General features: G+C 54.4%; 1 protein-coding gene across 1 annotated transcript; it reads left to right on the top strand.

Annotated features, from left to right (window-relative positions):
• Positions 1 to 9,428: 9,428 nt before the first annotated feature.
• Positions 9,429 to 11,443, top strand: LOC114021737 (C-X-C motif chemokine 5). Its single transcript, XM_027831701.3, has 4 exons — positions 9,429 to 9,581; positions 9,672 to 9,804; positions 10,711 to 10,800; positions 11,072 to 11,443. Exons 1-4 carry the CDS (start codon positions 9,479 to 9,481, stop codon positions 11,145 to 11,147), a joined length of 402 nt encoding a protein of 133 aa, XP_027687502.1. The 5' UTR covers positions 9,429 to 9,478; the 3' UTR covers positions 11,148 to 11,443.
• The last annotated feature ends 1,871 nt before the right edge of the window (positions 11,444 to 13,314 follow it).

Here is a 13,314-nt window from a genome sequence, read left to right as displayed (position 1 = left end):
CTGGGTACATATCGTCAGGCCCCCCTTCCCTCCCTCCTTCCGTGCAAGCAAGGGCAGACAATCCTTTTGCGCCTTTTTTCTTGAGTTACCTGTGCAGACGCCATACCACGGCAAGCATGGAGCCAGATCAGCTCACCGTCACCGTATGTCTCCTGGGTGCTACACAGCAGCAGTTTATTGCCTTTTGGCAGCAGACAGTGCAGTATGACTGGTAGCTGTCGTCGACATAGTCCTGGGTGCTCTTTTAATCGGGTGTCTGGGCAAACATGGGAGTGACTCAGCCAGGTCATTTCCCTTTTAAGTTTCGTCTCGTGGTGATTCAGTCCTACCAGCAGTGTCTTTTAACCCACTGTCTTTTAACCTCCAGCCAGCAGAAGATGATGGCTAGTCGTCATACTGCACCGTCTTCTGCCGAGCACCCAGGTGTTGACGATGGCTAGCAGTCGTACTGCACAGTCTGCTGCCAGCAAGATGTATAAAGATAGATGAAGTGGCTCGAAACAAGAAATAGACCAGATTTGTTTTGTATTCATTTTCTCCTCCTTCCCTCTGTGAAATCAACGGCCTGCTAAACCCAGTTTTGAGTTCTATCCTTGAGGTTTTGAGTTCTATCCTAGAGGGGGCCATTCAGTTTCTCGCAAAGCCACCCCCTTTGTTGATTTTAATTCCCTGTAAGCCAACCCTGTAAGCCATGTCGTCAGTCGCTCCTCCCTCCGTCAGGGCAACGGCAGACAATCGTTCCGCGCCTTTTTGCTGTGCAGACGCCATATCACGGCAAGCATGGAGCCCGCTCAGATCACTTTGGCAATTAGGAGCACATTAAACACCACGCGCATTATCCAGCAGTATATGCAGCACCAGAACCTGGCAAAGCGAAACCGGGCGAGTAGGCGACGTCAGCGCGGTGACGTGAGTGATGAGGACATGGACACAGACTTCTCTCAAAGCAGGGGCCCTGGCACTGTGGGCATCATGGTGCTAATGGGCCAGGTTCATGCGGTGGAATGCCGATTCTGGGCTCCGGAAACAAGCACAGACTGGTGGGACTGCACAGTGTTGCAGGTCTGGGACGATTCCCAGTGGTTGCGAAGCTTTCGCATGCTATGGAACTTGGGGAGGAGGGAGGTTGGTTACACAGGGGCTGTAGCGGCGGTCTGTGCTCCTGCTGCCTTTCCTGCAGCTCAACCATACGCTGGAGCATATTGGTTTGATCCTCCAGCAGCCTCAGCATTGAATCCTGCCTCCTCTCATCACGCTGCCGCCACAATTGAGCTTCAGCCCTCTCTTCAGCCCTCCACTTACTCTCTTCAGCCCGCCACCTCTCCTCCCAGTCATATTGTGCTTTCCTGCACTCTGACATTGTCTGCCTCCACGCAGTCGTCTTTGCTCTGTCAGTGTGGGAGGACAGCATGAGCCCAGAGAACTTTTGATCACGAGTGCGTTTTTTTCACCTTCTAATCTTCACTAGCCTCTGGGAAGGAGAAGATCCTGTGATCATTGAAACACATGCAGCTGGTGGAGAAAAAAAAAAGAGGCAGTGGTATTTAAAAAGACACATTTTCTAGAACAATGGGTACACTCTTTCATGGTAAACCTTGCTGTTAACATCACATACACAGCACATGTGCTTTCTTCCAAGGTCGCATTTTGCCTCCCCCCACCACGTGGCTAGCCCCTCAACCCTTCCCCCTCCCCGTGGCTAACAGCGGGGAACATTCACCCCCACCCCCCCCCGGCTAACAGCAGGGAACATTTCTGTTCAGCCACAGGCAAACAGCCCAGCCGGAACGGGCACCTCTGCATGTCCCCTTAAGAAAAGCACCCTATTTCAACCAGGTGACCATGAACGATATCACTCTCCTGAGGATAACACAGAGAGATAAAGAACGGATGTTGTTTGAATGCCAGCAAACATACACTGCAATGCTTTGTTGTACAATGATTCCTGAGTACGTGCTACTGGCCTGGTGTGGTATAAGGCTGCCCTCCCCAGAAATCTTTTGCAAAGGCTTTGGGAATACATCCAGGAGAGCCACAAATGTCAGGGCAAATTAATCATTAAACATGCTTGCTTTTAAACCATGTATAGTATTTTAAAAGGTACACTCACCAGAGGTCCCTTCTCCACCTGGCGGGTCCGGGAGGCAGCCTTGGGTGGGTCCGGGGGGGACTGCCTCCAGGTCCTGGCTGAGAAACAGTTCCTGGCTGTCAGGAAAACCAGTTTCTCCGCTTGCTTGCTGTGAGCTATCTACAACTTCATCATCATCATCTTCCTCGTCCCCAAAACCTGCCTCTGTGTTGCCTCCATCTCCATTGAAGGAGTCAAACAACACAGCTGGGGTAGTGGTGGCTGAACCCCCTAAAATGGCATGCAACTCATCATAGAAGCGGCATGTTTGGGGCTCTGACCCAGAGCGGCCATTTGCCTCTCTGGTTTTCTGGTAGGCTTGCCTCAGCTTCTTAAGTTTCATGTGGCATTGCTTCGGTTCCCTGTTATGGCCTCTGTCCTTCATGCCCAGATTTTGACAAAGGTTTTGGCATTTCGAAAACTGGAACGGAATTCTGATAGCACGGATTCCTCTCCCCATACAGCGATCAGATCCCGTACCTCCCATTCGGTCCATGCTGGAGCTCTTTTGCGATTCTGGGACTCCATCATGGTTACCTCTGCTGATGAGCTCTGGCCAGCGTGGCAAGCTGCAGATGACCATGCAAACAGGAAATTGAAATTCAAAAGTTTGCGGGCCTTTTCGTGTCTACCTGGCTAGTGCATCTGAGTTGAGAGTGCTGTCCAGAGCGGTCACAATAGAGCACTCTGGGATAGCTCCCGGAGGCCAATACCGTCTAATTGCGTCCACAGTACCCCAAATTCGACCCGGCAAGGCCGATTTAAGCGCTAATCCACTTGTCAGAGGTGGATTAAGGAAATCGATTTTAAGAGCCCTTTAAGTCGAAAAAAAGGGCTTCATCATGTGGACGGGTGCAGGCTTCATCATGTGGATGGGTGCAGGTTTAACGCTGCTAAATTTGACCTAAACTCCTAGTGTAGACCAGGGCATAGACCCTGAATCTGTGGCAAGAGCCCTTCTCACTGTCTTTAGCAGAGTGGGTTTCACTAAAGAGATTTTATCTGACCGTGGGTCAAATTTCATGTCTCAGCTATTCAGTGAGCTATGGAAGTTATGTGGGGGTGAAGCAGCTAAAAACTGCCCCACATCACCCAGAAACCAATGGTTTGGTGGAAAGATTCAATGGGATCCTAAAATCCATGCTGGGGATGTATGCAAATAAAAGCGGTTCAAAATTGGGACAAATTATTACTGTTTTTGCTGTTTGCTTATAGGGAAGTACCCCAAGAATCAACTGGGTTTTCCCCATTTGGTCCCCTGTATGGAGGGAAAGCGAGGGGACCCCTAGATCTCATCAGAGACTCCTAGGAAGGGGACACAGAGGTAAAGGAAGAGCCAGTAACTGAATATGTTTAAAGTTTCAGAAAGGAGTGAAAAGACACGAGTAACCTCACAGACAGTCAATTCAAACAAAAGGCATGTTATGACAAGAATACTTGTAAACTCTGTTTCTTAATAGGCGATTTGGTGTTGCTATTAAGCCCCGTGAAAAAGTACAAAATGCAAAGTTCTTGGGAAGGGCCCCGTGAGGTAACTGAAGTGGTGAATGAAGATACAGATCATGTTAAAAAAACTTCACGGTGTTGCTGTTCCACAGCTAGTACATGTGAACAGACTTACAATCTATCACAGCAGGGAAGCCATGGTAAACATGACCTGCTGTGGAGCAACGGAAACTGAGGCATGCCACCTCATTATTAATGGCTGAATGCCAAAATGACTCGTCTCTGGAAAGCATCGATATCTGCAGTGAGTTAACATCTGCTGAAAGGGCAGAGGTGTTGTAAGTGTTGCAGAAATACAAAGAAGTGTTTTCTAAGAAGCCAGGGAAGACATACTTGCTAACTCATAAGATCATCACAGGAGGACCACAGCCACCTCCAAGTAGACCCTACAGGGCCATTGGCAAGGGGCAGAAACACATTCATACAGAAACACAAAACATGTTAGACCTCGGAGCGATGAACGAGTCGGACAGCTGTTGGGCACACCTGTGGGCTTGGTCTCTAAGAAAGACAACACTGCAAGGTTTTGTGTTGATTATAGAAAACTCAATGCTGTCATGGTACCAGGTGTGTATCCCCTGCCCAGAGGTGAAAGTAAGCCGGTATGCCTCAGTACGGGACCGGCTTTCCCAGACTTCAATTTAAAGCCCTGGGGTAGCGGTGGCGGGGCTCCGGTGGGGATTTAAAGGGCCCCGGAGCTCCAGCCACCACTACCGCCCCGGCCCTTTAAATCCCCGCCGGAGCCCTGCTGCCAAAGCCCTAGCGTAGCAGAGGGGATTTAAAGGCCAACAAGAGCACAGCCCCCCGCTGCATCCACTGTATAACTGCTCCTTACTACTGTCCAGGCTGCCTGTGTACGGCTTCCTGAGCCATGGTAGCAAGGGGTCCCCAAGGATAACTATTGGCATTCAACATCCTCAATGGTAATTTTCTGGTCTGGGAAATAAGTCCCTTCTTGCAGCTGCTCGAACAGCCCAGAGTTCCTAAAGATGCGAACGTCATGCACCTTTCTTGGCCATCACACGTTGATGTCGGTGAAACGTCCCTTGTGATCCACCAGAGCTTGCAGCATCATTGAGAAGTACCTCTTGCGGTTTATGTACTGGCTGGCAAGGAGGTCCAATGCCAAGATAGGGATATGTGTTCTGTCTATTGCCCAACCACAGTTAGGGAACCCCATTGCAGCAAAGCCATCCAGTATGACCTGCACATTTCCCAGAGTCACTACCCTTGATAACAGAACGTCAGTGACTGCATTGGCTTCTTGTATCACAGCAGTCCCCACAGTAGATTTGCCCGCTCCAAATTGATTCCCGACTGACCGGTAGCAGTCAGGCATTGCAAGCTTCCATAGGGCTATTGCCACTCGCTTCTCAACTGTCAGGAAAACTCTCATCTTGGTATTACTGCACTTCAGGGCCGGGGGAAGCAGCTCACAGAGTTCCAGGAAAGTGGCCTTAGGCATGCAAAAGTTTTGCAACCACTGTGAATCATCCCACACCTGCAACCCTATGCGGTTCCACCAGTCTGTGCCTGTTTGCCTGGCCCAGAATCGGCGTTCCACTGTATCAACCAGTCCCACTGCCACCATGATGTCCCAATTGCCACAGCCCATGCTTTCAGGAACATCTGTGTCCACGTCCTCCTCACAATCGACCTCGTGCTGGCGTCTCTTACCCCAATTCTGCACATACACCAGGATAATGCGCGAGGTGTTTACAATGCTCACAACAGCAGCGGTGAGCTGAGCGGGCTCCATGCTTGCCATGGTGTGGCGTCTGCACGGGTAACCCAGGAAAAAAGGCGCGAAACAATTGTCTGCTGTTGCTTTCATGGAGGGAGGGGCGACTGACGACATGTACCCAAAACCACCCGCAACAATGTTTTTGCCCCATCAGGCGTTGGGAGCTTAACCCAGAATTCCAGTGGGCAGCGGAGACTGCGGGAATGCTACCCACATTGCACCGCTCTGTGAGTTGATGCTAGGCACAGTATTGAGGACGCACTCCGTCGACTTAATGTGCTTAATGGGGACATACACAATGGACTGTATAAAATCGATTTCTAAAGATCAACTTCTATAAAATCGACCTAATTTCGTAATGTAGACATACCCTTAGTGTAACAATGGAGCAACCAGAGTTCCTTATTTGGGATACTGTGTCGGGGGAGATCAAATAACCCTGGATCCTTTGAAAGTTGAAGACACTGTAAATTGGCCTGTATCCCAAACCAAAAAACAGGGCCAATCATTCCTAGGTCTGAAAATCTATTATAGAAGATTTGTGTGTGGGGGTTCAGTGACACTGTATCTGCAATCACAGATTTATGTAAAAAGACCCAGCCAAAGAAAGTCATTTGGATGAAAGCATGCCAGGAAGGATTTGATAAGGTAAAGAAAATCTTGTCAGAAAAGCCTGTTCTACCTAGCCCTGATTTTGACAAACTGATTGAACTGTGTATAGATGCATCGGCCGTTGGCCACGAGGGCCACATGAGGGTTAGTACTGAGGGCTGCACCATTGACCCCCCCCCGCCGCTGCCCCGGCCCCACCTCCACTCCACCCCTTCCATGAGGCCCTGTCCCTGCCCTGCCTCTTCCCACCCCTTCCCTGCCCCCATTCCAACCCCTTCCCTGAAATCCCCACCCCAACTCCGCCCCCTCCCTGCCCCCAAGGGGTGCAGGAGTAGTGCAGGGTGCATCAGGGGACTCAGGGCATGGGGTTGGGGTGCAGGAGGGGTGCAGGGTGCATCAGGGGGCTCAGGGCAGGGGATTGGGGTGCAGGAGGGGTGTGGGGTGCATCGGGGGCTCAGGGCAGGGGGTCGGGGTGCAGGAGGGGTGTGAGGTATGTCAGGGGGCTCAGGGCGGGAGGTTGGGCTGCAGGAGGGGTTTGGAGGGCAGGTCTGGCTCGGCATGCACCGGGAGCAGGGCAGGCTCCCTGCCTGCCTGCCTGCCCTGCCACCGCTCCGGAAAGTGGCTGGGACCTGCGGGAGGGGGAGGTACAGGGGTCTGTGTGTTGCCCTGGCTGCTCCTCCAGGTATCTCCCAGAATTAGAGCTGCGCTGACAGTGGAGAAGCGAGTGGCAATCGCACTGTGGAAACTTGCACTGTGGAAACAGTGAGCGGGAATCCATTTGGAGTCGGGAAATCCACCGCAGGGGCCATTGTGATACAAGTGGGTGGGGCCATTAATCATCTCCAGCTATGCAGGACTGTGTCTCTCAGCAACGTGCAGGACATAGTGGATGGATTTGCAGCAGTGGGCTTCTGTCAGCAGTCCCTGATGTAGTCTCACATGGGGTCTCTACTGTTCCCTGTCTGGCTTTCTTTGGTTAGCCCCTGATCAGGACAGTTCTTAGCCCCCTGGCTTCTAATTAGGCCCTGGAGTCTGCTTTGGTCCCTTTGGGCCTTGTTTCTGGAGGCAGCCTGGTGCAAAGAGGTTGCCCTTTCACTGTCCCAGGCCTTTCTGCCCCCTTTCCTCCTCTGAGCCCTCTCCTTTTATAGCAGGCCTTGTTTCCCTTATTGGTTGGAGCTGTGGGTGCCTGCCTCCATGACTGGCAGTTGTGGCAGCTGCACAGGGGTGTGATCAGTCTCCCCTCCCACTTCTGCATCTACTCAGTATGAGGTCTGTAGACCCCATTACTGCAACGGGGTGATAGCTGGCATGCATTTTGGCACTAGCCCACCTTGCCACAGAGCACCTCAGCAGAAAGGACCACTTTTCTGTGCTTATACAAGCATTGGTGGATCACTGGGGATGCTTCACTGCCATCAATGTAGGCTGGTCAGGGAAGGTGCATGCCGCTCACATCTTTAAGAACACAGGCCTGTTCAGAAAGCTGCAAGCAGGGATGTACTTTCCTGACCAGCACATTACCCCTGGTGATACTGAAATGTAAGTAGTGATCCTGGGGGACCCAGCCTGCTCCCTGCTCCCCAGACCCATGAAGCTGTACACCGGCCAGCCTGACAGCACCAAGGAACAATTCAACTACTCAACAGGTACAGAATGTGCTTTTGGTAGACTGAAGGGGCGCTGGCATCGTTTACTGAACAGATTGGGCCTCATGCCATGGAGGAGAAGGGGGCTAGGCCAGTGGCGTTCATGCCATGTCGTACAGAAAGATCTGAGGCACAGCAGTGGATCCTTTCCCCCAGGAAAGCATCATAGGGAGAGTGGAGCTGGCATCAGCCAGGCAGTGAATCAGGAGTCGGACTCTTTGGTGGAGGGGCCCCTGCTCTGCTGGAGAGCCTTGGTGGAGCAAAGCCACTGGGAGAGAATCACCAGCACTAGGCCATGCCACAACACATCCCAGCATGGGAGGGAATGGAGAATGAGGGCATCTGACAGCCCATGGCCCCTGCTTCTCCCCAGAGACACCCCTGACCCCAGCCTGTCAGCAACCCTGCCTCACACTGCCAGCCACGCCAACAGGCTAGGCATCCCATCCCACCCAGCATCACACTCACCCCTGACAGGGAGTGACACTGCCCCCTCTCCAGTGTGAGGCTGCAGGTACCCGCTCCAGAACCCCGCAATACCTCCTCCAGTGCCACCGAAATAAGCCCGCCAGCACCCCCCAAATACCTCCACCAACTCCCCCAGGTAACCCCTCCCAGTACACCCCCCTCCAGTGCCCCCCAAATATCCCCCCAGTACACACACACCCCTCTAGCACCCCCAAATGCCCCCTCCCAGTACACACACACCCCTATAGTGCCCCCAAATACCCCCTCCAGCACCCCAATACTCTCTCCAACACCACCCAAATACTCCCACTAGCATCCCCCAAATACCTCTGCCAGCACCCCCAGATACCCCTCCCAGAAAACACACACACCCCATCCAGCACCCCCCAATACCCCATCCAGCGCTCCCCAAATAGCCCCGTCAGCACCCTCCAACTGTACCCCCCCAGCACCCCCTCCCCGGGCAGTGTCCTCTATGTGGGAACTTGACATATGGTAACCCTAGGGGTCACTCAGAGAGCCCTGCCAGCAGCAGCCGCCTGCTCCCAGCGTCTGGGCTGGGCACCGTACTCACGGCAGCCTGGGGCAGGGCAGCCAACGGGTGCAAGGGGTTGTTCGGCTGTATACAAGGAGTGTTGGGAGGTTCCTGGGCAGTGCGAGAGGTGTGACGAGGCTGCTGAGAGGCACCGTGCCCAAGGGGTTGAGTATTGCGGGGAACACCTCGGGGCGCATCTCAGGGCAGCCGGGCTCCGCAGCAGGGGCCAGCTCCAGGGGGCAGTGGCAGCCAGTGCCGGGCTTCTTCGGGGCAGAGGCAAGAGTGTGTCAGGGGCGTAGCTTGGAGCTGTGCTGCCCGCCCTGCCTGGGGTGTGCCTGGCACTGCAGAGTCAGCCTGGATCTGGGAGCAGGGCAGGGAGGGCTGCCAGGCCAGCCAGCCAGCGCCACCGTTCCCACAGCGTGAAGAGCCAGGAGTGGGCCTGGTGGCTCCCCGCAGCTTCCGGTCCGCCGGGTCCTGGTAGGAGGTGATGGTTTTTAAACTGTGGGGCGTGCCCCCTAGGGAAGTGTGTGCCACAGAAATCAGGGGGGTGCGGGGGGTGCGGACATGACTCCATGTGCCCCTCCACATTCCACCTCCAGGGGGGCGCAAATATTCTTGCTCTCCCTGGGCACTAAACTGCTTGGTTAGGGCTCTGTTCAAACCGCAAGTCAGAGGACAAGGGGGAGCTGCCCAGTCATTCTGGCTTTGCAACACCTCGCCTTCATTTCCCTGGAAAGCAGAACCCTGCAGGGAAGCAGCTGATACTAACCCGCTGCTGCTGGGTTGGGCACGGGAACGCCCCCTGACTGCCGCTGCCTTTATAGAGCCTGGCTCCTGGCATGCTGCTGCTTGTGGCACTCCCCAGAGCTAGCATGTTCTCCATGCCCCCAGCGACCTTCGTAGGCATGCTCCTCTTCTGCCTGTGCCCTGGGCACCGAACAGGTAAGCAGCAGAGGCCGTGCAGGCTCCCTGTGTGCGGGACTGCAGCGGGCGTTCACCCGAGGACTCTTAGCTGTATCTTTTCCCATGCAGTCCGGCAGGCCCAGGCGGTCCATGTGCCTACGAGGTGCACGTGCTTGAAGTTCCAAGAGAAGGTTGACCCCAGAATCATAAGGGATTTCCAGATCATTGAGAAGGGAGCCCACTGCCACCGCCATGAGATCATGTGAGTAGCGTCTGGCTGCTATGCAACCAGAGTCCTCATTTACCCCCTCCCTGCCCCTGGTGGGCTGTGATTCAGGCTCCCTTGGTTGAGAGAACCGGCCATAGCCATGGCCACCCTCTGTTACCAGCAGCAGCCTTCCAGCTGCTTTATCCTTCTCTGGGGCCTCTTCACCCCCCGCCCAGGGCAAAAGCATCTGGCCGTCCTCCTTCCCTGCCTATGTCGCCCCACACCCAGCTATCACAGGGCCCAGCCCCTCTGCTTTCCCAGGGAGGGGAGACTGTGAGTAGGCTCCCTGGGTCCCAGCACTAGGCTTCAGGGAAGTTTCACCTGGACGGGTGTGACTAACATCTCCCTGTGGAGGCTGAGGGGGCGGGGGGGAGTGGGGCTTCCTCTGCCCCACTCCCAGTCACGTATTTGATTGTACTGGTGTAGTACCCAAGGGAAACTAAGGCATGACCCGTGTTAGCGGAAGACAGTAAACTAGTAAAACTCCCACGCAACATTACCAGGTTAATACTCCCTACTCTGTCATTCATAGGGCAAAAGCCACTCCAAGCACTTCTTTAGAAAAGGCCAACACTGTAGACAGAAAGGTAAACAGCTTTTCCTTTGTACTACAGGCCCAGGGGAAAACCCCTCCTTCTCTCCACTAGCCAAGCAATTTGCATTGCCATTCTCCTGGTTCGCTTCCTTCACGCCTTTGCTGTTGCAGGGACAGGCACAGAACTTTGTCTTAAAACGTGTTCTTGTTTACCCAGTGTAAATCTGGAGTGACTCTCCAGATCAGAATCAGGCCCATGATACTCGTCTGCCTGACAACAAGACCCCAGCTCCAGCTCAGGCCCCGGGGGCACCGCCAGGGTACCGGGCACTGCAGGGGACCAAACGTATCTGCTTGTCTTCCAGATTAACTGTGAGGCTCGGGGGAGCCCAGAGAGAAACGTGCCTCGACTCATCCAAGAGGCAAGGGAAGAATCTGCTGCACTGCTGGAAGAGGTCAGTGCTCGGAGCAGTGGGCCCTGACCCCAGCTGGCAACTGCCAGCACCTGCTCCTCAGACTGGCCCTTTGCTGTGTGCAGTGGCAGCACTGGGCCATATTGTGATGCTGGTTTCACAGCCGCCCGGGCCGCAGGGAGGGCAGAGGGGGTCACTGCAAGCTGCCGCCAGTGTACAGAGAGCAGAGTCTGGCTCTTTTGGCTTGTCCCTCTGGGTCCCAGTGGCTGAGAGGCCCTCGGTCCTGCTCTGAAGGAGCCTCCTTCTCTTACAGAAACCTGAAGGACCACAGGAAGCAGCACGACTGCATGACGAGAGGGCAGCGACGCAGGACCAGGCCAAAGCAGTGAGCACGATGCACAGGCAAGGCCAGGCTCTGGGCTCCAGGGGCATGCCTCCCACGGCTCCCCCTGCACAGGGACTAGCTGTGGCCACACAAGATGAAGCGTGAGAGAGACAAGCTTTTTAGCTACACTCAGCTCTTCTCCAGGTGTGGAGAGTGGTGTCTTATAATGTAAAGCCCTTATGAGGCACAGTCTGTCCCACCTTGGTTTCCTTCCCCAGACGTGAGGAGAGAGCTCTGTGAAGCTTGACAGCTTGTTCCTCCTCCCCCCCCCACCAGATAATAAAGGTCCATTAAACCTTCTCTCTCCGTCAGTATTTCTTCTGTGTACCAGCTGTCTCCTCGCCTGCCCAAATGGCTCCAGCCCCACCACAGGAGGGCTGCGGCAGAACCAGGCAGGAAGGATAAAACAATAGCTGAGGGCCATACATCCCTCTCAAATGGACCAGTTCTGCAGAGAAGGTGGTTTGGCTGGGTGGTTTGAAACCTCTGCCAAGGACAACATTGATGAAGTTGCTTGATTCTCAGTGGGAAACATCCCTGCCCACAGGGGCCCTGCTGCCTCGAGCCAGCGCCAGGGCTGCGCGGCCAGTGCTGAGGAGAGAGAGCTGTTAATGGCAGACGGAGGGGGCACTGGTTGGCTCAGCTGGGAGCTGACAGACACAGAGTCCGGGGGCAGCGAGACTGACCCAGAGACTGATGGATGGAGAGCCAGGCACTGCAGGGGTAACTTGGTGCCCAGAGAGAACAGGGCTGGAGGGGAGTGCCCAGCACAGGGAAGACACTAGATGAATGGGTCTCTGTTGTTTTTAAACCTACCTCTCTAAGCTCTGTTCACCGTTTGGGCAAATAAATCACACTGGGTTTTGGAGTCTGTCATCACTGCAAACTTCCTTAGTGCAGGCCCCTGGGGGAGAAGGCAGGTAGGGTCCATGCTTGCCTGGAGCTGCTCGGGGTTACGGGTGGCGCCCCAGGAGTTGGCACCTGGAGAGCCAGTGGGCGAGCAGCTGGGTGGCAGGAACCCACCCTCCAGAGAAGTGGAGCCATGGCTGGGTGAGAGCGTTCGGGGATTGCAGTCTCCTGGCTTGGACTACACTCCCAAGACACACAGTGGAGAACTTAGCAGACACCGGTTCCATCTCTGGCCACAGCCAGGGAGGGGGATGAACTGGACTGAAATTTCCCCAGTTTGCAGGAACTACCCCGCAAACCCACAATGCAAGAGACACTGTGCCACCTTGTGGCCTTGCCATGCCACTGCACAGCACACAGGATCCAAGCCCCCTTGCTTGGGAAACTCCTGATTAATGCAGTGGTTCAACCTCCTCTGGAACTTGGTGGATGGGGCTGGGAGGGACCAGGGAAGGGCAGCGAGGATGATCAGGGCCTGGAAAACCCCCCTGTGGAGACAGATTGAAAGACTGGGCTTGTTACCCAAGAAAGGAGTCCAAGGAGAAGGATGTGATAAAAGTGTATCAAATAATCGGTGGGACCCAGAAGGGAGATCAGGGTGTCTGTTCTCACTATCTCTTCACACCAGAACAAGGGGATATTTAACAGCTCTGAAAGGTGGGAAATTCTGAACTAATGGTCCTTCACACAGTGGGTAGTTAGCCTGTGGGACTCACTGCCACAGGATTTTGTTGCGGGCAAAAACATAGCATGAGTCAAAGCCAGATTGGGCATTTATATGGAGACCAAGCCCAGCCAGAATGAGTGTGATGGGGCACCCTCTACTCGCATTTTCATGGCTTTGCACACAGGCTGCTCAGGGACCTTCCTTCTGTAGCTCCCAACATCTGGTTTGTTTCCAGTGCTTTGCATCCCCACCTTTCTGTACTCCTGTAGCCAGGCCGTTTCTGGAGCCATTAGGTGTAACTACCCCTTCTCCTAAGGGCTGGGGGTGGGAAGCTGTCTCTCCACATGGCTGGTTCCCTTTATCTGGCCCAGCTAGCCTTTCCCTTGGGCATCCTTCCTGTGCTCTGGGCTGGCGTGGGGTTGAGGGTCAGAGGGAAGCCCTGGTCTGGGCTCGCTCAGCATGAGGCTGGAGGCACGTAAGAGGGCTCTCTTGGCAGAACAAGGAGCTCCCTGTGTCACTCACTTACCCTGGCCACAAATCACCCGGCTGCCAGGGAAGAGAAACCAGCTGCTGGCAGTGCGAGGTGAGCAAGTGA

This window comes from Chelonia mydas, chromosome 7, assembly GCF_015237465.2.
Source record: "Chelonia mydas isolate rCheMyd1 chromosome 7, rCheMyd1.pri.v2, whole genome shotgun sequence".
NCBI lineage: Eukaryota > Metazoa > Chordata > Testudines > Cheloniidae > Chelonia > Chelonia mydas.
The sequence above is the reverse complement of the archived record's forward strand: the minus strand, read 5'-3'. Positions and strand labels throughout refer to the sequence as shown.

Excerpts from the sequence above, each read along its gene's own strand:
- LOC114021737 (XM_027831701.3), top strand. The coding sequence starts at position 9,479 with ATGCTGCTGCTTGTGGCACTCCCCAGAGCTAGCATGTTCTCCATGCCC. Across the intron at positions 9,582-9,671 it reads GTGCCCTGGGCACCGAACAG|TCCGGCAGGCCCAGGCGGTC; the intron begins GTAAGCAGCAGA and ends TTTCCCATGCAG. Across the intron at positions 9,805-10,710 it reads TGCCACCGCCATGAGATCAT|ATTAACTGTGAGGCTCGGGG; the intron begins GTGAGTAGCGTC and ends CTTGTCTTCCAG.